Genomic DNA, 27,179 nt, shown 5'->3' with positions numbered 1-27,179 from the left:
GGGTCTTCAACAAGAGCAATAATAGGCATTACTGAGAATGAAACACTGATAAATAACAAGTTAAAATGTGACCAAGAAGAATTTTTCACAATGTTCAGATTCCAGAGAAAAGAAGAGTAAGAGGATGCAAAGGTAGAGACAATGAAAGGGTAAGGGAAAGAGTAATAACAAAAATTATAGCTATAGACAGAAAGACAGTCATCAAGAGAGAAATGTGAACACATTATGAACTGAACTGACAAACTGAGCAGATACAGCTGGCATGTTTCAGTGTAACTATAGCCTCCAGTGGCAGACGCCTATGCCGTCCCAGTAAGCGACCCCAGTGGGACACTCCCAAAGTGGGGGAACAACAGACGGCGTTTAGAGCTCATTTGGAGACGTCTGCTCGACTTCAGTTTGCAGCAACAGCCTGACGTAACCCAAACCCACAGGGAGAGCGAACAACTCCATCAACATCCTGCTGCCTTGCTGTGAAGCTGAAATGTTAGACTTTCAACTGGAATGAAATCATCAAGAGAAGATGACGTTGTAACGAGAAGAGCAACAACAGTTATATTGAGCCCAATGGTGAGGAATTCACTTTTCTGGAAAGCCAAAGGTGATGGAGCCGCTAAAGATAGCTACAAAGTAGGGACAATTTGTTATCAAACAAATTTGAGTTTAAATTATAACCTCCCAAATTAAAGTAAAAGTCCATGAATTCTCCTTAAATGATGGAAACAAAAATGCACTTTTGCTGAGTCACTCAAAGTAATTTCTCCCAGAAACCACAATCTACCAGCAGTCCATATTTTCAGCGTCCTGCCTGTCTAATTTTCTGGCTTCCTAAATTCACATATGATCGGAGTGGCAGCCAGGCAAAACAAAACACCTCTGGTGAACCTCATCAAAGGGAAATGTTGCAGCCCGTCTGACGAGAGCGCTGAAATATTGATGCCTTGCGCTCTTTATGGCACTCATTAGGGAGAAGCGGGAGAAAATGGGCCATTCTGGCTCCTGCCGTCCTAACAGCTTCTCTGAGTGTTTGTTTGTGTATCTTTATGTCTGAAGCGTACACTGCCAGCACGCTTGTGAGAGTAGACTCTGTGACTGTGTATGTGGACATGTTTACATGTGTATGAAGAGGATATTGTTGCAGTGGTGGGTGAAAGTGGCTTGCAGTGGGATGCTTTTGTTCTAGAGGATGGGAAACATAGCCTGATGATGTTATAATAACTTAACTTGGCACAAATACATACATAGGGCACCCACCCCAATCCCACCAACCCCACCAGCCCCCCTCAGAACCACCCACCCCTGACTGGGACCCAGCCCTGTCTTTCTGTCTGTGGTATGTGGTGTATGTTTCGGGTCTGCAGCAGCTGAGCTGAGCCAGCTTTAAAACATCCTCCAACCACAACTGTTATCCTCAGCTCTCTCTGATTGGCGTGGAGCTGCTTCAGAGCCACCAATCGACAGCTTTAAAACACGTTTGTTTACAACAAAACAAGGGAAAACATGAGCAGTGGAAGCTGAGCTAAAGTCAAAAGAAACACACATCCATCTAAGTGAACTTTTGCACTGATTAAGCCAAGAAATACTATATTATTGTACTCACATAAATGAGTAGACAACTACAATGAGTCATTCATTTGGAGAAAATTATGTGCCTCTGTAACAAAATTGGGCCTTCACAAACTGGGGCTGATGAATAGCCATCATTCTTCCCCGGCAATCAGTAATCATATCATTATCAGATAATTAAGCTATTTTTTTGTCCCCAATTACAATAGCCCCTTGCTGCCTTCAAGGAAATGTCCTTTTGAAGGTCAGCCAAGCTCCACTCCAGAGGGTGGCCGTCAGCATATTGCTGCGCCTCGGGGCACATTTCACCCCAGAAAAAGAAGAAATGTAAAAGGCAAAACACAAACAAAGAAATGACCTTGACACAGGCAAATGGATAAAATGTGTAATAAAAAACATACATGTGCAAACAGTACTGAGCAGAGGAGAGCTTGGGCAACAAAAAAATGAAACACATACAGTATTGTTGGCTAATGGTCTGGCTAATGCTCCTTTGAATACACACACAGGCATATAGTTTATATTTGGCACACACATCCTATATGTATTTAATCCTTTCTTTTGTCTTCCTGAGTTTTTGTATTAGTGAAGAAATTGAATAAACATAATCAAATGAAAAATTACAGGTGAAATGATAAGTTTTAGATGAATTAAAAAATGAATCTGCAACAATTTAAATAATCAGTTAATGGTTTCAGTCATGTTGTAGGCGAAAATGCCAAACAATTAACTAGTTTCTGCTTTTTAAATATCAATATTTTCTAGTTGTCTGAGTTTTCCATGATAATAAACTGAATATTTTGGGGTTTTGGACTCAAACAAGCAGTGTCAAGACGTAACCTTGGGCTACTGGGACTTGTGTATGAAGAGCATGTTGTTGCAGTGGTGGGTAAATGTGGCTTGCAGTGGGATGCTTCTGTTCTAGAAGATGGGAAACGTTGCCTGATGATGTTATAATAATTTACCTTGGCACAAATACATACACATTTGGACACATTTTTACTATGTTTTGACATTTTATAGAAAGAAAATAACCAGACCAATTGATTATGAAAATAATTGTTAGTTGCAGCACCAAAACAAAGCACCATCACTAAGACAAAGCATGGAACTATGTACAAATTTACATCCATAACCTTCCTAACATAAATAATGGATTTCTGGTCACATTTTTTCATTAGCAATCATTTTCTACATGAATTACAAACACAAAATGTGACATCAGTGCTCATTTAAAGGGCTATTTCAATACAGAAATCAAACCAGTTTTAACATTCATAAAAAAACATCTGAACCTTCTTAATTAACTCTTACCAGATGTTAAGAGAAAATTTGATGCCTCTATTGGACGCAGAATCCCTGTATTAATTACAGCTCAGCGGGATGACAAAACCTGCACGGCTCTGAGACCCAGTGAGGGATCGTGGGGAAATCTTTATTGGGGAATCAATTATGCCCAGGGTGAGGGTAATAATGTGTTGACATTTATTACGGGTGAAATATCCATTTTAGCTCTCATTTTTTGTATTTTTAAATCCCTCCCCAGCTAATCCTTGTTAAAATACTACATAATAATACTTGCTTGGGGGTTTGACAGAGCAGTCAGAGGTGGTTTTTTAAAAGTATCACTGGCAGTTTTAAAGGATTGTCTCTGTATCTACTGTATATCGGATTTTAAACTGTGGGATTTTAAATACGAGCAGAGAATCTTAAGGATATGGAAGGAATCCTCTTAAGATATGGCCATTATCCTGGATTGTAGGATAATGGTACACACACACACACACATATACAAACACACACTCACACACTTTCTGCCAGAGGGCGAGTGATTATAAGAAGATTTAAACAGGCGGGCCACATCAAACTGCATCAAACACACAGGCCCCTCTCTGGGGAACTGTGTGTGTGTGTGTGTGTGTGTGTGTGTGTGTGTGTGTGTGTGTGTTGGTGGCAAGATTAGCATTCAAGGGAAGGGGGGAGGGGGGCCCTATATTAAAAATAATAACATGCAAAGTATTCACGCTCATTCTGTATTGAATTTGACACATGGTTTAACACACAATTTCTCTTTCTCTCTCAAGGGGGAAGAGGAGGCGCCTGGCAGCCACTCGTCTCACCTTCAATCTCTGTCACTGATCTCTTTAATGATCCCCTGCTGATATTAGCGGCCAACACACACACACACTCACACACACACACACACACACACACACCCCCTATCCCATGCAGGACATCATAGGGGTTTGTATTGTGCCACCTGCTTCCTCCATGTGTGCCAATTACTGCTCGGACATCTGCAGGCAGCCAGCAGCACGAACAGGAACAAAAGACCGGACTGATGTGAGTCACAAACACACACACACACACAAACAACTTGCTGATGGATGATTGTTAAGTCATCCCTCATGGCAGCTGTCCTGCACAAAGAGACACGCCTGTGCCTGAGCAAAAATTCTGACAAACATGCACACACTTACTGTGGCTCACAGCTGAAGATTGTTTTTATTGTCCTGTCCTGAGATGAGGTAAAGTACATGTGCTGTCTTACATCTTGCAGACATGTCTGGGCTACAATGAGTGTGCTGAAAGCTTCATAATGCTAAGGTACACACGTTCCTCTAAACATTATCGCGCAACTGGATTTTTGAGGACGATACTGATAGATATTTGGGAGTTAAACAAAACTGATGACGTCATATCGGATATAACACACAACGTAAACAAACAATCTTGATACAGATCAATAAGATGTCCTACTTGTCAGTGCTCTCTGGTGGATAGACTCTGTAATGGAATAAATTACCTCAAACCTAGTTCTGCACTGACGTTTCTTGTTACTTATCGGCCGACATACACACAAATATGACATATCTGCAATAAGCTAACATCGGCTGACATATCGGCCTGTCTGACTTATCGCTCTAGCTCGACAAAACATATTACCCACAAACACATATATAGACATTCAATACAGTATTAGAGCTCTGTCAAAGGCAAATTAGCAACCTACAGTTCACAACAAGAGCCACTCTTAATATAAGGATGAGGCAGCTCTGTGTGTGTGTGTGTGTGTGTGTGTGTGTGTGTGTGTGTGGGTGTGTGTGTGATTTAATTTCCTGACCTCTATGCTTTTATGGTTGGCTGATTCTCTTAGCTGGACACTCAGCAATTGATCTCACTCAATAGCTATCTGCTGATGCTGAGGTTTAGCTGTTATGGGGCAGGCAGGGGGCATCAAGGGCTGCTAGTTGACTATGCACTGACATTAGTTTTATTCATGAATCCAGCATGCATTTCCTCATCCCTATTTGACTTTATACTTTTACAATCCACTTCAAATGTAATGATTTGTGTGTGTAATTTATAAGTAATAAATAAAACTTTATTGAAACATTTTCACAGGTCTTATAAAACTGATGTTGCACAAGAACATTTCAGGTTGACATTAAAAACATTTAAGTTGCAGCCAACATTTTTAGAGCATCACACTTCTGTTAGAAAGAGCCAGGACATGTACTACATTACAGCACTACAAATTATAGTAAATAATGCCGCTTGTTGCACAGAAATGCGAGGGGAAAAACTAGACACTGCTAAGTTCAAATAATGACAAAGAATTTGTGAAGTCAATTCTCTATACAAAGACTTGAGAATTTATTTAAACAATTTTATCTCCAGCAAATAACCCGCACAAAGCCAGACAGTCAATGAAAAGACGAAGGTTTAGCAAAGGAGCACTGGCATATATTTAGAATGAGAGAGCACAGGGAGTGCTAGATTTAACTTGCTTTTTAGTTACGCTTTGACTTGAGGCTTTTTACCTGCCTGACGAGATAAATCAGTCACTCCTTCACCATTTTAAATATTTACAAGTGCAATCAAATCTATTTTTGCACAGAAAAACAGAAGAGCTTCAGAATAAAGTTGGATGTAGAAAGGTGTTGAGTGTGTGTTTTAACTGCATCATGTGATAACCTCAGAAGACTAAACAAGCTTTGAATCTCTGTTTTTTCTTTGTAACCAGAGTCAAAGTAGAGTACGCAGGCAGATCAGCTAATTTTAAATTACTCTCATCAGACCCTTTTCTGTTTCCTCCATCTCTCCTTCTCATCTGTCAATCGCTCCTCACTGTAGCCTACTAACTGCCCTGACCCAGATTCACTGTTGCCTTCAACCCTTCAGAAACACATCTGCCCAAGGACTGTCTCTGTGTCTTCTGTCATATTTTTCTGTACATGTGTTTGTTTCTGGACATCTGAAGGTGAGTTTTTATTGTCTGTTAGGATGTGTGTGAACATAAAGGGTTAAGGTCAGCCACTAGCTGGCACCTCTGTGCTCCTCAGGACTTCAAAGGCTCGGTCTTCAGGTAACCATGGATACCTTTGGAGCTGCGCTGTTGTTTGGATGTGTGCATTCTGATTGCCTGCTGTCACGTCTGATTTGACGCACAGTGAGGGAGACCATTACAGGACGGCAAAAGGGAATGTGGAAGAAAAGTCACAGAACTGTGTGACCTTGCAGGGGATTAATGTACCCAACTGGCAACCAGGGAAGAGACTACAAAGGCGGATATAGGAAAAAAGTTTCCCTACCTGGTAACCTTTTGCCTCAATCATTGAAACAGCTGGAAACTTCCCTAATACATCAACACACAAACCAGAGAAGAGCAGGAATGCCACCCTAATCTAATCTGGCAGCAAAAATCCTTCCTGAAGCCAACTTGACAAAATCAGCGGACCGTGGAGTAACACTGCAACTTTACTCAAAACCTCAAATCAGACTAAAGACTAATGGGAACAGAACCACAAACAACTTGTCTTGTATGGATATTGGCCAAAGTCTTAGTTCTTACCTTGCTCATGTGAAACTCCAGACGTCTCATGTACCTCTCAATGGTTTTGATTTGCTGCAGAAAGACAGATACAGCACACAAATTTACTAGTGCCCATGAGAACATGGCTACATATGGTTTAAAGCTGCAAACATAATGATTTGTATGTCCACACTACAGGATATAATGAGGCGCAGTTTGCAAGCCCGAGCTTACATGATCATTAATGATCACTAAATGTATGTCACACATTGGCAAAAAATGTTTAGCTAAATGGTATGTGTTGTTTTTATATGCACATATCTCACAGCAGATCCCTCTTAAGCTGTCTCTCCCGTCCCATCACACATTTTCTCTCAAGCTTTTTCCTGCATTATTCCTCAATCCCTTCAGCTCCTCACTCCTCCACTCTGTCTTCCCTCACTCTTTTCTTCTGCCTTTAGCTGTTTTTTCTCCCTCCTTCAAGTCTTTTGTTTGTTTGTTTGTTTTTTTAACGTCAAAGATTCCCCCAACGCACACCAAACGTGGATCGGTTGTTACGGTAGACCCTCCTCTCCGTCAACTCACCTTGTCAAGATCGTACAGCACTCCCTGGAGAGACACAAAAACACTGTTAGTACAGAAGGACAGCACAGCTGAGGCTGCTTAAGTAATGCAAAGCAGACTGCAGTTGTCTGGCATCCTATTAAATATCCTTTCCAGTGGCAGCCTTGACTCTTGTCTGTGTGCTATAGGTGTGACTGTGTGCATTGTAAAATCTAAAATGTATTATTATTGTATGGAGATGTTTTATCATTAAAATAAAAAAAATAAAACAGAGCTGAAATCTGAAAAGTGATCCCAGCTGCCAAAACTTTTGTTCTTGCTGCTTTCATACACTTATGTTTTTTTAAGATATAAGCAACATACATGATGGAAGCAACAGTGATTTTGATTTCTAGAATCCAGGAACTGTTATTAACGTTATGTTTCTTAGAAAAGTGGCCTTTATAGAAATAGTTTGACATTTTGGGAAATCTGCATATTTGCTTTCTTGCTGAGACTAAGATGGTCTATACCACGATTAGCTTAGCAATTAGCATAGCATCCCCACAAACATGGAGAAACAGCTGGGCTCTGTTCAAAAGTAAAAAAACTGCCTACCAGCAGCTCTAAAGCTTAATTTATACACATCTTTTGTATGACTTAAACAAACGAGATAATGCATGTTAGTTGGTGAGCTTTCAAGGTGCTGGTAGGCAGATTTTGTTACGTATGCTTGTATGTAAATTGATGTACAGTAGCTTCTCACCAGGCGAGAGTTCCTCTTCATGTCCTTCATCAGAGACGTGAGTTTGTCCAGCTCTGTCTGATGAACTTCAAGATACTCACTACGGAACAAAAAAGTAAAACACTCACGGTTTTATACAAATCCAAATGGATGAAACTTTAAAACTCGATTAAAACATCACTACAGCAAAAGTCATAGCATTCAGCAATGCAAGCACACCACAAGAATATAATACGAATAAGACGGTGTAGTCCCTCATTCGTCCAGGAGTGTTCCATCGTAGAAAAGGTTTCAGTCATAGTCATCTGGACACTGATTTCAAATTCAAGATGTTTCGGCTCTTCTGGATGGGAGCCGAAACGAATGTGAAAACAGTGTCCAGATGACTACGACTGAAACCTTTCCTACGATAATACGAATAGTATGTATATAATAACAGCAATATAAACACATTGGTATATAAACATTTGTGCAGTTATGTAAATGCAGCAGAAAGTATCAACAGGCTCAAACGGGCTGCAAATGTACACATCAAAGAAACATTTATGGACTGAAACGGTTATCTCATCATTGTCATTGTCTAACCTTTTTTCATTGCTTGACTGAGTGTGTGTGCACACAGTATAAGTGTAAATCAGTGTATGGGTTACTCACTCCAGGCCTTGTTTGAGTGCAGTGTAAACCTCCTCCAGTCTTTTGGGCTGCGGCTCTCTGGAGCTGCTGCCTCCCTTGTGTCCTGACAGGTGGGGTTTCTTTGGCTTGGACTGAGGCTTCTTCTGCACCGCCGAGTTCCCCATGAAAGAGTTACACCTACACACGCACACACACAAACACACACACACACTTAGTCTTCTGGGCAATTATGTTGAAAATAATTTTCAAACTGGAAAAACATTTTGCAATTCACAATGTTGTCAAACGTTTCATGGTAAAAGCAGGATACAGGAAGACTACCTCTTCAACAAAACATCTACTAAGGACTACAAGGTGCTGACAGTTCAGAGCAGAGGTTTTCAAACTGAGTTGAAAGGGAGGCCCAGTGGGAGAGATGAGAGGCATGAGCCGCAATTTGCGTCAAAATTTGTACTACTTCTTGGAGTCATAACTCAGTCAAATCTGAACGCACAAACATGATACACATATTTTTAGATTGCAGTGTGACATGCACTTTCCAATCTCTGATGTCTATTGCAGATAAACATCCATAAATCCACTTAGAAATCACAGAAAAAAGACGCTTCTTATAACTCCAGAACTTGCCTGAGAATCATCACGTTTTTAAGTTTTACTCAATATCAAACTAATCCAGTGATAGCTGTCTGTACATCCATGGGCACACTGCAAACAGGAACTGCTAAGAGCTGATTCAACATACTTTTAATGGTGCCAATTTGCCAAAATGTAAACAAATAGAGGCCAACTACAAACGGGGGCACATGTTGGAGCCCACAGCTAAATAACTGACTCAATAGCAACATTCCTGTTTACATCCCCCAAAGCCCCCAAAATGATGGAAACTGTAGTTCTAAAACTTAAAGCGTGATTATGCCCCAAACTGAAGTAAGACAAAGAAACTGACAGGACAACAGGAGAAGATCAGGGTGTCAAACCCCCAATTCAGAGTAACTCACACAGACACAACATTACTTCTCATATTAAATATTTAGCATGGGATTTCCACAGTATTTCCGATAACCAGGCCTGCAGCTGCCTATAATAATGTAGATGTTAGATGAGATTTCTGTATTATTTTACAGCATCCTGAACACGCCCTTGGGCCGGTCCCAGCATGAATTCATCTCATTTATGTGATGGAGGGCTCGTCGAGTCCGTTCACACCAAAATAACTCAGTCACGCAGGACTGACACATTTAGCCTATGTATTATTCAAATACTGTCAGCAAAAACCTGCACACACACAAACTCACAGCATAACCTCAGTGGTGAACCTCTTCATCAATCACAGGCAAGTATGCACACATATTTGAACACATGCAAACATGTGCTTCCCAGCCCCCACTTTCTGTGTTTGACCTGTGTAAGGTTGCCATTTGTCTTCTGCTGGAGGGAACTTACAAAACACACAGAGGCACAATCACACTCCCGGCAATCAATGACATTCACGTGTTCTTCCCTCTCTTCCCCACAGTCCTACAGCAGTTGACCAGCAGCAGTGTGACTGACTCAAGGGGGGAAGCCAACAAATGTGGATAGAGTAAAACAGAGTTCATGAGTTGATATATTTGTATAAAAGGCAGTGACACAGGCTCCTTTAAATGGTATCATATATGTACAAAAGTATAGGGCTGCATTTAATGATTATTTTCACTATACATTTATCTTATTATTTTTCGATTCATTCATTAAATCGTTGCACTATAAAACATCCGAAAACAGTGAAAAATGCCCATCACAACTTCTCAGAGCCAAAGGTGACGTCATCATATGTCTTGTTTTGTCTGACTAACTGTCCAATACCCAAAAATATTTAATTTACTATAATGTAAAACAAGAAAAAGCAGCAAATTCTCGCAGTTGAGAAGCTGGAAACATCAAATGTAAATGGTATTTTTGATTGAAAAGGGACCTTAACAATTAATCCATTATCAAAAATGAGTATTTTTTAGATTCTTTTTTTTTCTGTCCATCGACTAATTGATTAAACAACTAATTATTGGAGATCTTCAAATGTGCCAAACTGATGTACCCACACACTGATCATTTCTCAATATCCTGCTGATCGATGTCTAAGCGGGGCTGCAACTATGGATTATTTTCATTACCGATTCATCCGTTTTTAGGTTAAGCGATTAGTCTAAGAGTGCCCATCATGATTTCTCAGAGCACAAGGTAAAATCTTTCAATAGCTTGTTTTGTCTGACCAATAGTGCAAAACTGAAAAACTATTCAATTTATTATCATATAAAACCGAGAAAAGCAGCCCCATCTTCACATTAAAATAGCTAATATCAGTAAATGTTTGGCACTTTTGCTAGATGAATCACTAAAAACAATTCATAGATTATCAAAATTGTTGATTGAGAACTCCATTAATGGTTTCAACACCATGTCTAAGCCTAGTTTCTATGTTCAAATAAGACAAAAAATGCCCATTGTTCTCCACAGTATAGCCACCTCACAAGACTGTCTCTCCTCAGATCAACCCATTTAAGGTCACGCTCATCTTACTCGCTCATGCACATTTCAGCTTTTAAAACCATTATAGATTTAGCTGACAAATGACATTTCGATAGACTTAATGAAACGACCCCAGAGTCATCTCAGGAACTCGGTGACAACCAATTCCAGCGCTCGACAAGTTGGAATGTGCCACGTCTTGCAGTGTGCCAGGGAACGCAGCACAAGTTAAGCTAAGCTGCCACAAATGTAGGGCAGCACTGAATGAGAGCGCTGCGTAGCCTTGGGGTCACGCAAGCTGTAGTGTAGAAGGGTCCCTTGGCAGGGATACACACAGAAACACACACATGCAGAGATGCTAACACAATTCCATACTGAATGTGAATTTGCACCCTTGCACACAAACCGCAAACTCTTCAGTATGCATACATGCATAAATGCACACAAAACATGCACATGGGTACACACATGGAAGGTCCTTGCTCAATAACACTAACACACAGCCACACACACACACACACACTAACACACTCCAGTGGCCTCAGAAACCATAGCTCTGTAGCTTTCCACCTCGCTCATTATGAGAATGGTAACTTGTCAGTCGCCCACACACACGATTCCAACCAATTACCCCGACCACTGTCTGAGCAGAGAGGAAAGAGGGGGAACAGTCTTCAAATAGGTTCTTTCAGTAGGGCCAGGGCTGCAGAAGAGGACCAGGCGCCAACACTGAAAGTCTAAGATCTTAAGAGATATTTCTGGGATGTGAGTGTGAGAGTGCTTTGTCTTGTGATGATGGAGTGAGAGCTGTCACAGTTGACTCAAAGAGGGAGGAACACAGATAAAACTCTTATCTCTCAAGAACTTTATCGACTTCCAACTTCTCGTAACCAACATCTGGCTTTGAATGAAACAATTATCAGGACGCTGAGTTTAGTTGGGTGGTTATGCAATAGAGTGCTGATCACCCCTTAAGAATTCAGTTCCTTTACGGGATCTAGAGACTTGCTGGGGCTTGCTAAGTGTCATAAAGGCTGGCACCAGATTATTGATTCAGTAAATTCCCTCTTTCTGCATGAGTGATGCTTGAATCCATGCAGGTCTGGTTACAGTGATGGATTTCTGAATGGGACATTTTACAAAAACACCAAAGTGGCAAGCAAATAATGGTTTTGTTTGCTTTTTTTTTTAAAGTTGTGTTGATGCCAACATTATTTGAGGCACTGTAGGGAACACCTGCAGGGGTATGCAGGGCACAGACTCAACAGATACATATTTTAATTTCAAAGGCAAAATATTGACCAAAATGTTAAGAATAGTTTCCAAGAAGTTTCTCTCCTTTTCTTAAAATCCTGTCTCTAGGCTTGAACATCATTCGTTTCCATCAATATCTCTCCTACAAAGTCACCGATTTTACATCGATTCACCAGGTATTATGAACAGCAGTGAATGAATGCCAGTGAAATTACTGTTTACTGCTTTTACATAAGAGGATTTCAAATGTCACATCTGAGGACAAGTCACAAGTTATGTAAAAATGATGTAAGGTTTCCCTAAAGAAAGAGGACTTTGTCTCACTGTTCTTTGCCCTACAGGTCAGCTAATTACATGAAAAGAACAGTTGATGCTGATGTTCATATTTAACACAATGCATGCAAAACAGCAAATAATCCACCGTATTTCTTGTGTAATGAATCCTGAGAAAAACTACTTGACACTGAATAATAAAAAGGTAGGAGGTGAAGGGGGTGGTTGCATCTACAGTAAAATCCCTGCTAAGAGAATAAACAAATATAATTTCAACAAACTGACAGAAAGTGCACTAGAAACTGTTTAAAAATATGTGTAAGTTAACATTCATCAGATCCAAATGGAGGATATTTGCTGTTTTAAAGAGATACTCCACCGATTCTACACATGAAGGTCTGTGTACTTGTCACGAAGAGTACAATCCTGCCTGTAAAAACAATTCAATAATGTCAAAAGTCTGAGAAAATAACCCTAATGATGTCATCAGGGTTATCTTGGATTGGGCCTGAGTTATAAAATGGGGGTGTGGAATTTGAAAGACATGGGCATTTATCAGGCAGGGGCGGTCTAATGAAAAACACTATCAAGTTGCATTATGTGGGATAATCTAGGAACCAGTATGTTTTGGGGACATCTCTTCTGTTTTGATTTTAATCCGCCTCTTGCAACTTCCCCAACTTTATGGAAGTAGGCATGGAAGTACTATACTAAATCGGTGGAATACCCCTTTAAGAATACCATAATGATAAAACAACTCTTTAATTCTTTATCTACTTTTAACTATTCATTTGATACCTATTAGTGAAATAGTGATCATTAACGTATTTTCTAAAGAGCTTCACCTCTAAATCAATACAGTTTGAGGATATGATACTTTAAACTTGGTTGTGGAAAATCAATGCTGCAGTGTTTTAGAATAAATCTGTTCAATCACACCCTGACCTCCATTGTCATTTCAGAAATGAGTAACATCAGCTGACCACAGATTAACATCTTTAAAGATTTCTGCTTACCGAGAGCGTCGCTCCTGTAGTGTGCTGAAGCCGGCGAAGGACTGACTCCTGATTATGCCATTGGGTCCTCCGGGGGAATGGGTGCCGGCCGCCATGATCTCCGGGACACGGGACGACACACCTGGAGAAAAGACATAAGTACAAATCTATTACATACAAATCCATTGACATAAAGCATCATGCGTACAACAAAAGCATCTTTTGAACTCAAAAAACACCCAAACCATGTCAACAAAAAGGTTAACTGGAGTGCAGGGAGCATTTTATATAGCAGAACAAAGTAGGCACTGTTGGTGAAGCTTGCCACATGTGATGTGGACAAGCAGCATTCAGAGCCTGCACTAACATGTCTCGACTCCTCTGGCCTATCTGTCACCACTCAACTGCAAATGTACCTCAACGGTTACTGTTTCATGTTTTCCTTCCTCAGGCAGGTGTCACAAAACATGACTCTTGTCACTTTCAGTTAAGTGCGGTGTGTACTTTGTGCATATTTGCTCCCTGTACTAAGAGGTAGACTCCTTTAAAAATTATATATCAGCCGTTTAAAAGCCATAGATGTAGCACAAGCAGAAGTCACATCATACACATCTGCTGTGTGTTTTAAAGGCCACGTTTTCCTTCTAGAAATCTAATTGATGGTAAATAAATTCCAGGAAAACCAATCCAGATTTTCCTATGGCCGAGTTTTCCTATAGTTGAGACACCTTTTATCAATGTGTGTCTAGCAGCAGCAGCCGGTCGGATTTCAGACCTTTTTCAAGCTGGAGATGTGGAAAGACTCACGTGGGCACTTGGGGAACAAGCTGAAAATAGACAAAGAAACGTCCATGTATAGCTGTCAGATAATGATGTAGCAGAGATAAAGTGCCTGGAGGAAAGAATCCACTGAGATAACTGAATCACAGTTTCAACTATTATGTTGAGATTTTGTCCAGATCATGGTGCTATCATGGCAGCAGGTTGTCATTTAAACTTAATGGGCAGTTCAGTGAATATTTAAACCTGTTACAGACAACGCAGAGATGCACTAATCTTCTGCAGTATTGGGGCCAATACTGACCTTATTAAGCAGATCAGGTATCTGCCAGACATGACCTATCAACATTAAATCTTGAATTTCATAATTAAATCTGTTTTCTATCAGTTACATTCACTGGGTCCCAGCGGGCTGCCAACTCTGTCTTTATTGCCACAGCAACCTGCAGCCTCATGTTACCTTAAATAAAAAGGTGAGTTTCCTATGAGTTTCATGCGGTGAGCTACACAGATTTTAAATTTGGGAAAAAGACATATCAGCAGATTCTTTGGGTTGAGATATCAAAATCCGCGTTGCTAAATAAGTAAAAAAGTCAGATCGGTATACGCTCTAAGACAAAATAGGCAGAAATATTTTCCTAATTTCTCTCTCAGTTTTGCTAAATTCTGTTCTTTAACCACAAAGTAAGAAAAACAGACATGAAAATAATGTACTGTGTAAATTAGATCTATTTCCATAAAGTGAAATCCTCATTTTAGTAACAACCCCCGATCCACATGGAGGACAGAGGTCAGTGTCAGCTATAAAACAGCTCGAGAAGATTCAGTTTGTTAATCGAGGACACTTCAGCAAGGCCAATATGAGGGGCTTGAATCCGCCCCCCCAACACCCAATAAACACTTGGACAGTGTTTCAAATCCATACTACAAACTAATTCTTAGCAGGTTATGATTATGTTCAGTAAGTGACAGTGCAAAAGTGACAAAATTAAGTATGCTTAAAGTTGTTTCAAATAACAGTACAAATTTTAGTGGAGACAAAACAATTAATTGATTAGTTGAGAAAATTAATGGGCAAAATTTTTGATAATCACTTAATGGTTTAAGTCAATTTTTAAGCAAAAATGCGCAATATTCTCTGATTTCAGCTTCTCAAATGGGAGGATTTGCTACTTTTCACCATGTTAAATCATTTATATTGAATGTGTTTGGGTTTTGGACTCCCTCGGACAAAACCAACAATTTGAAGACATCCACTTGGGCTCTGTCATTTCTGACATGAATTGATTAACTGAAACAAAAAATTGCCACATTAACCAATAATGAAAATTACAGTTAGTTGCAGCCATAAATATTATTATATGGTTAGTATACGTTACTAGTATAACGGTTCACAGTTTGTATGTGGAATGGAATTGAGACACAGCTTTAGTATGTAGCCACTCTAGCAATTTTGACAGTAAACACATGCACACCAAATCCACAGAATCCAAATATGCATTAGTCAAATACACAGATGGAAATCCTGAATGGAGAGATACTTTAGCTCAACTGACCAACATGCTGATCTCAATGTTAATAGTGTAATGACTGTAAACACTGTAGTGAGGAAGTGTCATTTCTGTCTTGTTAATCTGTATCGCTTTCACAACTGAGCTAAAGGAAAAGTATGGTGAACACAGAAATGCCTGTAGGAGAGAAACAGATTTGTCAAATCAAATTAAACTCCACCAACAAGCAGAGGAATCAGCCTGTGAAGCCTCAGTATTCAGCTCTCCTCTGAGTCTGCTTCTCTTCCTCACACAGATGAGATAAACCGTCCTGCAGCATTACTAATCAAACAAATTTGCCAAAAGAAGTCACAAGCAAAACATTGCATTTTTTTGTCTGTGTTTGTATGTGCTCTGTTTTGTTTTTTTCACCACTGATCCATCAATCTTTCTGTCTCCAGAGGACAGACTACCTCTGGGGGGAGGCAGGCCTGGCTCGTTTCGTCATACAAGTGCAAGCATGTACACACACACACACACACACTTTTGGTCTGTGTGACAGACAGGGAGCCACACAAAGACCCGGCATGGGGCCCAAAGAAAGACTAGAGCCTTGTTTTGCGGTGGGGGGACAATAGGCCGGTGAGACTGATACTGTTCAGGCTATTAATAGCAGCTCGGTCAGTTTAACACTGAGGTCGCTGATGGCTGTGACTCAGTAAATTAATCATCAGGACCATTGGCTGGCTGGATGTTTTGGCTTGGAACAACATGGTCTGGTTTGTTTGGTTAGATGTAGTCGTCTTGTTTGGTTTAGACTGGTGGTTTACCTATGAAAAGATATAGATTTAGTTAGAATTTAGTTTTGAATTATAGGCTAACCACAGCTAGCGCCAGGCAATATGGTTGAAATCAATATCACAATAGCGTTAAAGCTGCACAAATAATTTTTTTTACATTAACAAAGGATTAAATTACTATGTGCAATGTAACACCTGTCGTTCGCAGTGATGGACCCACAGAGAATTATCACCCGTTTCCCTCTGCTCTACAGAGAGTTAGCCTCTTTTAGTTGCATTGTTTTGGTTTTGAATGTGTTTAATGCAAAGTGGGGTAACACTGAAAGTTGATATGCAGGCCAACAGTTAACCAAGCTAACCAAGACATCACTAGATGTTTCACAATGACACAGTTTTTCCTTTTTTATTATTTAATACTTAGTCAGGAAGAACTATAAATGAAACCTAATCTAACAGTCTGGGCCTGCGTTAGGGCTAGGTAAGGTAAGCTGTACATTCTTAGCTGGCTTGCTAACGTTAGCCTCTGATAAACCAAAATTCAGGAATTACCTACGTTGTTCAGAGTTGGAGGGCTGTGAGGACAAGACTTGTGTAGTGCCTTGTGCAGTCACCGTGGCTAAGCTAGCTGTTGACGGTCAGTAAATACCTCTTAACTGTAGTCTGCTGCTAGGGGGTTGTTACACACATGTCTTGTTTTCTGTTTCTACATATGTTGACTACAGAAGATGACACGAGTGAGTGTGGAGGCTTTAGAGTTGTTTAAAAGGCAGCTTCGACAGACCTTGGATGACTGATTAACTCATTGTGTTAAAACTTACTCAGAATCATTCATTTGGAGAACAGAAATTTGCCAGATGAAATGTATATGATCATATCATCATGATATGATTCTGCTGAAAGACAATAATCAGTAATATTGCATTATTTCCTTGTTGTAACCACAGTTGGCTGCAGGCAAAAGACAGGAGAGCAGCAATTTGCCCTAATGCTCTGAAGCAATTTGGTCTATTCTGGTCTCTGGATGTTCAACAACACAGTTTTCTTGCCATGTTTGTCTCTCTGACTTTCTGACTCACTCTCCTAAAAGAAGAGAAGTGGGTGGCAAATGACGGTACATTTTGTTACCTAATGCTCTATGGGATAATCACAGAGCAGGCTACAGACACTGTTCCCTGCCATTTCCTGAAGATTTCCTGTAGATTTAGACGAAGCAAAATGATGAATGGTGAGAAGATGTGGACACTTGAACACTAAACTTAACTGTGACAAATGTGACACACAATGATACCAGTTTTTCAAGTTTCAGTTTCAAGTCCCTTCAATACCCTGATGTTCCCAAATGATACAAGCAGGTAGTTCTGCTCATTATGAGGACCCGAGGGAATAACACTGAGTATGACTTACTGTCTTCAGAGAATACATGCAAATGTGAAATATCAGCACTCACACAATTCAAACAGGGGAAATAGCTTCATATTTGCCTCCGAATTACACCGTGTGCTCACTAAAAAAATCTAATGTTGACTGTATGAAATTAACTCAGTGTTTGTCCTACATTCATTTATCAGGGACTCGCCCACCCACTGCTGGATAAATGTGGCAAGATTATCATCTTGTCTCTTCTCTCCCTCAGTAACACAGCCAATACATGTGTTTTAACATCAGCTGTTTGTTTCTTGCAAAGATGATTAACTTAATTTTCTGTCATTTTTCAAGCAAAAATGTCAAACATTCTCTGTTTCCAGCTTTTCAAATGTGAGGATTTGCTGCTTTTATTTGTCATATGATAGTAAATTGAATATATTTGGGTTTTAGACTGATAGTTGGACAAAACACCACATTTGAAGGTGTCATATTGGGCTCCGGCAAATTGTGATGAGCATTTTGAACTATTTCCAAATAAAGCAATCAAAAATATAATCTGCAGATGAATTGATAATGAAAATAATCGTAGTTGCAGCTCTAGATTAAATAGCCCATTAGTGATTTATTTGTGATATTATTCTATTACTGGTTTAAGAGTAAAACATTTGCCATTTACTCATATTACTCAAAATATTGTTTTTACTGTTTTTACTCTCAATGTCTTTTTTCGCATGAGTGGTATGCTAAAAGTACACACTCATGTCCAGGCTTCTGGATTTTCCCAAAACCTTTCCCAGCCTCAGAAAGCCCCTACAAAACAAACTCATTTGAATCAATGTTAGCCACATATAAAGACATACACACACACACACACACACACACACACAGAGTTGAGTTCATTCAACCACTGAATTATAAAAACCTTTCCTCCGCACCTCTTAGTGTCACTGCTCATCTCGTCTAAAGAGGCTTTCAGGACGAGAACAACAATGCCAACTCGCAGTGTGTTCTGGTTTGGTGCCAGCCCTTACCCATGTTGAATACAGCTGCCATTCAGTCCATTCACTGGTCTTTCTTCTCTGGCACTCTCACGCTAACAGCCTTAAATGCCCTCAATAAGGTTTGTGAGTGTGTTTCTTTTCGGAATATATGAGCATTAGATTGATCAGTATGCTGAGCTGCGGCTTGGCAAGAGTGGACAAATGATCACATACAGACACACACACGCACACAGGTTAGTGAAGGGGGACTGGCATGATAGAGCAGGACACCTGATGTAATCTCAATTTGTTCTTAGCTCTCCGAGGTCCATGTGCATTAATGCATTAGTCCCACCCCTTACTCTGTGTGTGTGTGTGTGTGTGTGTGCGTGTGCGCGCGTGCGTGCGTGCACTCACGCTCTGAGAGATGGGGGCCGAGGAAAAGACTGGATAAGAGATGGATGAGTGATTGTCAGAAGGGAGGACAGGAGGAAGGAAAGGAGGCGCCAAGCCATGGTTCTGGGCTGTAAGAGACCAACGCTAACTGGAAGAGCCGGTTAGGGAGACACAGGGACCTCTCGACGAACCGCTATGACCTGCAAGACGAGGGTCACGTGACTGACGGGGACAGTCGGACTAACACTACTGCTAGTGAGATAATCTACTAGCAAGTTTACGGCTGGCTGACCACTATTGACTGTGGGTGTGATGTTGTTGTTTTATGAGTTGTTTTGTTTGTTTGTTTGTTTTAAACGGCTACACGGCGAGCCCCTGATAAATTAATGTAGGACAAACACTGAGTTAATTTCATACAGTCAGCATTAGATGTTTTTAGTGAGCACACGGTGTAATTCGGAGGCAAATATGAAGCTATTTCCCCTGTTTCAATTGTGTGAGTGCTGATATTTCACATCTACATGTATTCTCTGATGACAGTAAGTCATAATCAGTGTTATTCCCTCGGGTCCTCATAATGAGCAGAACTACCTGCTCGTATCATTTGGGAACATCAGGGCATGCGCTATTGTGCCGTAGCTCCGTCTTCATACTTCTATTACTGCTGTGCAATATCCTCCGTCTCATTATAATCTTAATAAGCTACACTTAACTTGACAGTTCATGCACTATTACTTTATACCATATTATTATCATCAACCAGTAAACCCACTTTATACTTCACTTATTTTAATTTTATACTTATACCCACTTGGCACTTAATTTATCTGACCTGTATTATAATGTATAATATTTTTTGCTTAATACTTCTATACTAAACTAAATAGAAGTGAAAGAATAAAGAAACATGACAGGTTGATTAATAAAACCTACTGCAATGTTCTCTTTGCTGTATGGAGTTTTACAAATTTTTCAAGGACGGTTATGTTATGTGCTTTTTTCACGGTTTACTTTCTGTGACAATACAAGTAGACAAGCTAGCAAGGCTACCAAAAACGAGCTTCCTAACGCCTGTGGCTGTCTCAGTCGGTCATGTGACCTCCTGGGAAGATACTGGACAAACAGCAGCACCATCACACAACTTCACGCTTTCTTTCAACAGCCACAGATTCAAACATCTGCCAAAGAAACACATAGCACAACTGTTTTTGTCATCGTTTGAATCCTCTATTTATTTTTAGGGGTTTGTATTCAGGGGACTCATATATTTGAATTGATTTTTCCAAACATTTCTCCCACCGAGGTCTTCTCTTCAATGACGTATGACTCACTTTCTTCTTCCTTTATTTGTTTGTTCCATTCTTCCCACTCTCTCTACTTCCCACTCTCATCCTGACTTTCTCTTGTCATTTTTTAATACAAATATATATTGATTGTAAAACACATCGAGACCTTTCCTCTTTCCATGAAGTGTACTGACGAGGTGAAGCCAGGTAAAAGTTCTTACTGATTTCTTTTATCAGTAAGAACTTTTTGTCTATTATATAGTTTGCAGCAATCACAAAAGAAGAGACGTAAATGAGGAGAAACAGGCAGTTTAGATTAGAACTTTTAGGCGTTAGGTGACATTGAGTTGCAGCATATTTTGCACATTTTCATTAACACGAATATGTCTAATATTTTGTATATTCAGTGTATGTAAAGAAACACTGATGTAATTATTAGTGTGAGTAATTTAGAGATGCAGCAATCATTCTGAGCTTCTCGTCTGCTGTTAAGTGTTGCTGCACAAAACAAACACTCACACTTTGCTCATTGTGCCTACTTCACTCTCTTTTACACAGGAGTCTCGCCCAAACTCACAAACAGCTGTACACACACACACACACACGCACGCACACGCACACACATTTAAGTCTTGAATAATCCTCTGAGAGTGTGTGTGTGTATTTATGTGTAAAAACCAGCATCAGCCTGCAGTGCATGTTAACAACAGAAGCCTAATTCTCAATGCCTGTATAAATTAGCCTCACCATGGCAACAGCAGACAAAATGGGATGAAGTGTGTTACGTAAAACAACGGTTATGAGCCAAGTGCCAAGAAGTAGGACACACGCCCTCGTGTTACAGGGCCGAGCACCATTCCTTCATTTGGAAAAAGTGGTTTATATACAGATTTCTTACAGATGCTGCTTTAAATGTGTCTGCAACTTCATCAAAAGCATCCTTAAGCTGCTTTTCATTGTCCTGTCCTTTCTAATTTTATTTCACTGTGTTTAATGTGACAGGAAGTGCAGATAAAAATAGGGAGGAAATTAAAAAATAAAGCAGCCAGGAGATGAGGGATTTGACACGGGAATGTGTGTAAAAAGAAGCAGCAGTCTGGTTACAAGATACAAACAATCAGGCTTCTGTTGAAACAGAACAAATCTAAAGAGATTATAGTGATGTGATATACTGTCTACATATGACTGGAAATGGACTAACGTGTTCCAACACACCCTGCAGGTTGCAAGCACGTGCCTGAAAGCTGCTCAGTTATTCCTCGTGCTACACTGAGCCCACATTTGTGTGAACTGGTTCAGTGTATTCCTGTAATCCTGTTCAAAATTTAAAACAAGAGTGCAAGAAACCTGACAGAGCTTGATTTTGTTTTACTTAAGCACATCAGCTCTCAAATGTCTCGACCACAGTCAAAATGAAACTAAGGTAGCTTCACTTAGGTCTACTTAGCATGCTCATATTTAAGCACAAAATGAGAGCATATAAATGAAAAGTTCCCTCAAATATTCCCTCAAAGATTTAATACTTGCAGTTAGACATCTTGAAATTTCAACTCTTACAGACTTTCCACATAATTACATGCATGCTTAAAGTGTATAAGATTAAATTTGAGATGAAAGGTAGTGTGTTTTAATCCCACTTTCATCACGTGTCCCATTAACCTGTTGACCATTTTGGAAAGAACATGTTTTAAATTCAAAATTCCCTGCAGGTAAAGTGTGCAACACCGACAAATCTGCCTGCAGAACACACACAGGCGCATAATCACAAGCACAGTTATCTATATGAAAGGTGACACTAGAGCGCTGCACATGCAAATGTGATTCTACAGTACTATACAGCAGAAAAATCATGATTTTGCTTCTTAACTGAATTCAGGATTTGGCCATTTATAGCTACTAAAATGACTTCAGGAAAAGAGAGCCTCATTATCCTCAGTGCTGAGTGAAAGTGCAAGCTTCTCCTGAGGAAGGAGTACTTATTCATCTTCACTAAAAAGGCTTCTCAAAAGGTGCTAAAAGGATAAGAAAAGAAAAGGAAACTGTTTTAGGATGACAGTGCTGAAGTGGCAATGAAACACCTTTAATATGAGGATGGTTCACAGGACAGTCAGCTCAGTTCTCTGTGACGGCTCACTGCCGGCAAAACAATTTGACTGAAAAGGGATCAAAGTTTGATGTCATTGAAGAGTTTTATGTTTTTTTAATTTTTACTTTTATCACAGACAAACACTGACATTATGTACTTCTATACCTATACATGCAGGAAATTAAAGCTGCTATTATCAATATTTTTATATTACAATGGATTAAGTGACTATGTATATATATGAAAGGGGTTGTTTGGAGTGATGCACCTACAGACAATTATCACCAAATTCTGCAGTTCCCTCTACAGAGCTTTTAAGATGTTTCAGCTCATTGTCTTGGTTTTCAGACCTGCAACTTTTCTGTTTTGGTTCACTCTCATCAGCACTGTTTTCAGCCATAGCAGGCAACTGTTTTCAGTGATAAAGCTCTAAAAATCTGCTGTACACTACCTGCTCAGCACCAAACAGACAACAGACACATTTAGAGACTAGCTGGAGAGCAAAGTGGAGCATTTAGCAGCTAAAGAGCCAGATATTTCTCTCAATAGTTAGTGGAGACAAAAAAAAAAAGAGCTATAAGGAGAGTGGACACAAAAACAACTCCAAATGAATACTAATGTTGCTACGGATCTGCTGAATGTGTAAATAGGCAACTGTTAGCTAACATGTTGGTGGCAATATCAGCTTAAAAGGTAGTATGTCACGTGCTGTGTTAACCGCTTGTTTTTGCCGCCCCCAAGTGGCCAAAAAAATCTGTTATTGCAGGTTTAATGGTTTATTTTATTTTTTGCTTGAAACACAAAGACAAAAAATATGAAGTTCATATATGTGAACAAGTGAAATTAAACCCAGAAAACAACCACCTCAAGTAGCCTGACTTCACAGATGTTAAGTAGTCGCCTCCTCTGGTTACCAGCATTCAAAACATTCCTGCATGTCCACACACACACACACACACACACACACACACACACACACACACTCTTGAGATGTTAAATAACCTGACCCGGTGACAGTCAGGAATTCACCAAAAGCTTTGAGCCTGAGATAGAGACCCTGTTATGGCTGTAGTCACCTCTACTCTGTCACCTGTAGGATGATAAATAACATTCTTACACTCGGACTAAAGACTAAGAATCACCAGCTTGGGGCTACAGCAGTCCCATCACACAGACAAATCACACAAAAGAAACAATGGGCAGTACAGAAATGTCAACATGTCCTGTGTGATGCATGTATGCAGCGCTTACACCTCAGGTACAAAAAGAATCAATAGCTTGGTCAATAGTCATCTCTACAAATATGAACAATGCCTCTTTATAATAGTCATTTTGAATGGCCACAACAGTGGAAAATTCCTGAAGGAATGCAAACAATTGACAAAACAACAAACTAACACAAGGCAAAGACGAAGTCACTGATGACCCATTTTATAAGAGTTGTGTGACCCAAAACAAATGAAAAATAAGAAATGAAGATAATAGCACACTGCTACATTTGAAGATGTGAAGATTTATCAAGAAAACGTTTGTTAAGCCAAAAATAGATAACTGAATAATTTGACAAATTTTCTTTCTTGCCAAAACTTGATGAGATGATCGATACCACTCTCATGTCTATAAACACTGGAAGCTAGGGGAAACAGCTAGTCTGGCTCATTATCAAAAAACAACCAAAGCTTTATCAGGTCAACATTAAACTGGTCTAGACTCTATAAATAATATTAACCAGAATCAGCTGATGGTCTATTCAGTCATCTCATGTGGTTAAACAGTTTATCACCAGACAGATTGGGAACTGGATCGTTGTAGACGCCACGTGACTGTTGTGTGAGTGCCAAAGCGTGGGAATCGAACAGAGTCTGTGCTGTGTGTGTGTGTGTGTTTGTGAAAGGAAGCCAGCAGCAGTTCCATCACATGAAAGTCAAGACAGGTCAGAAATGTTGCCAACAAGCTGCAGAAATACACAAACATGAAATCTGACATCTAATTTGTAGATAGGTAATTAGTATTCTTTGTATTTTTCTTTAAGCCATCATATTTAACAAGAACCAAAGCTTGTTTCTCTCCAAGTATGTTTCAATTATAGTCACTCATTTCTAATTATAGGTCATCAGTGTCCTCATGGGGCAGTGCATGCAGGAAAAATTAAGGCCAGGATACGGAGTGGCATTTAAATGTACAGATGACCAGATTAACTGAGGCGTGTCTGGACTGAAGTAACATTCAGGCAGCTGCTGCTGACATTTCAGCAGCAGAGATCAAAACTGTAAACCACACCAGTAAATGCACAATCCACATTAATGGACTCAAAGATTATTTTTATGACATTTAATACATTATTAGACAGTATAGCAGCAGCAGCAGCAGCTGAGAGATAGGATCTTAAACCACAAATAACATGATGTGTCTCTTGCTGACTTGAGTGTCCACACACTGACAACAAATGAAGTAGTGCCACGACAACATCATCAACCGGCAACTCTGATTCTGCTGCACAGCAACCATGTCATCAGAATGATCCACTCAGTATTAATACCACTTTGCAGGGATTATAAAACAATAAAACCATTAAAACATATCAAACAGCAGTATCAAACACAGCCTGTCAATCCAGTGAACTGATGCTCAGATTTCTGAACTGAAGGACTCATTGTCATATTTGTGATGGTTAGTTCATCAAGCTGTCTTGTCTACCTCTACTTGAAGAGCAACTTAAAGGAGAAGGCCATCAGTTTTATACATCATAGTCTGTTTATAGGTGTTGAGGAATACTACTGCATATGTGAAAACAGTTGTATAAAGCCTTTTTGTGGCTCCAGTGGCTACATTAGCTGCAACTAGGATTACACACCCAAATTGCCGACTGAGTTGTCTGCTTTTGAGTTGCATTGTGGGTAATGTAGGCGTCAGGTTTCGACAAGGAAGAAGAATACATGGGGGAAAAAAAGAGGATATCTCTGGTTTTGCTGCATCGATTTTGATCCTTTTTTGTTTTAACTTTGCATTGTGAGTCCAAAAATGTTATAGCATGCAATGCTAAATTGGTGGAGTACTCTTTTAACACCCCCTGAAAATCATGTTTTTGCTGACCTCCAGTGGTTTAACTTCTCACCTTGCTGCAGTGATCTACAGGTGTACTCCAGGACCCTGTGACATCACCCAACCTGTAACCACAACCAGAAGTGAGACAGACTTGAAACTTTCAACCAGAGAGGGCATTGAAACCCTGATTTCAGTCTCATGTCAAGTTACTCTTACATCTGCAATTTCCTACATTTCTCAGACTACCTTATTGTCCCCAAGAGAAGAAGTGCAAACTTGTTCAGCTGTTTGTTTTACATGCAGGCGAGCGACATCAGCACAATAAGCAAATCAAACAAACTCAATCAAATGTCTTGTAGCTGCACTGGAAATATTTGTGCGATGTCACATTGTCTATGTAGAAAATTACACTAACAAACTAGAAAATGAGCCTTGAAATGCATCAAACCAAACCAACAGCTATTTTCTCTCTTGTTGTACTTCTTCTCTTCACAATGTGCTATGCATATTGGTCTGATACCTGTCTGGCTGTCATATTAGTATCCCCCTGCATTTGGGCCAGCATGAGAACCAGTTTCCCCACTCTACTTCTTTGATTTGCCCATTATGTGTGACTCTGATTGAAAGTGACCACCTATGCTGCAGCGATGGAATGCAGTTACCATACAAACAGGATTTTGCCGGTTATTTCAGCTCCATTTGTTATTTTCAGCAGGAAAAGACAACATTCTTTTCAGTGATAGCTGCTACTGTTATAATACAAGAGTGTTGTACAGCCATGTGTGGATTAGCTGGCCATGGGAAAACAGCCAGCTATTGTAACAATACATAACTGCGCTGTATCAGCTGGGTGGGTGGCAGGACAGCGAGGTGTGTTCCTGGGCTTCAGGGCACAGCTGTACAATGACATAACTAATTACTAAACCATGGGCCAAGACTTTCAGAAATAAAGACATGGCTGTTTATTTCTGAGAGATTCAAAAGGGATTTAAGGGCACAAAATGTATGAAAAACTGCACTAATGACTATCTTTGAATTCACAAAACAGCAATTTACGCTACAACTGTATATGGTTTTCTGTGACAGCAGTAACACAAACATACATTGACCTACATTCATGGTGAACGTGCTTCATGTATTTTGTTCCTAATGCTTTCTGGTTATATTGCTGGTGAGAGAGAGAGTGCATTTACAGCAGCCAGCAATGCATTAAACGCTGTGGGCGTCATTTACAAAACAGAAGTCACGGTGGATTTCTGTCCCACTCATTCTTCTTGCAGCCTTGACTAAACCATTACCATAATGTTAACAACAGAATAACAATTTACCGAACGGCTGGGCAAAAAGAAAAAAACACACGTCAGGAGAAAAAGGCTGAAGCAAGAAAGGAAATTGACAGAAAAAGACACTTCCACATGTTCCTGAAATGAGCTCTCCCTGGCAGAGAAAATACACTGGAGGGGACAATTGTTCCTCTTCTCCCTAAACTGTGGTTTCACAGTTAAATATTTCAACTAACTGTGGAGATTATCATGCTGTTTGAGGTGAAGAGTCAGCAGGGAGTCTGGCACTGAGGAGATATGAAGTCAGCTTTTACCTGCAGTACAAGATCGAGACAGGC

General features: G+C 39.9%; 1 protein-coding gene across 7 annotated transcripts in view; it reads right to left on the bottom strand.

Moving 5' to 3' along the window:
- Nucleotides 1-27,179, bottom strand: part of ripor2 (RHO family interacting cell polarization regulator 2) — a 68,712-nt gene that overhangs the window by 12,865 nt on the left and 28,668 nt on the right. For 6 of the 7 annotated variants that reach the window (XM_044170737.1, XM_044170734.1, XM_044170736.1 and 3 more), the window contains exons 2-6: nt 13,352-13,472; nt 8,325-8,480; nt 7,692-7,770; nt 6,968-6,991; nt 6,422-6,475 (exon numbers count right to left, since the gene is read on the bottom strand). In XM_044170737.1, coding sequence (XP_044026672.1) covers nt 6,422-6,475; nt 6,968-6,991; nt 7,692-7,770; nt 8,325-8,480; nt 13,352-13,472 — 434 coding nt within the window. Of the gene's footprint in view, nt 1-6,421; nt 6,476-6,967; nt 6,992-7,691; nt 7,771-8,324; nt 8,481-13,351; nt 13,473-25,628; nt 25,681-27,179 lie in introns of all 7 variants that reach the window. The other variant, XM_044170740.1, reaches the window with a different exon arrangement.

Source organism: Siniperca chuatsi, linkage group LG17 (genome assembly GCF_020085105.1).
Source record: "Siniperca chuatsi isolate FFG_IHB_CAS linkage group LG17, ASM2008510v1, whole genome shotgun sequence".
Taxonomy (NCBI): domain Eukaryota; kingdom Metazoa; phylum Chordata; class Actinopteri; order Centrarchiformes; family Sinipercidae; genus Siniperca; species Siniperca chuatsi.
This window is presented reverse-complemented; position numbering and strand designations above follow the sequence as displayed.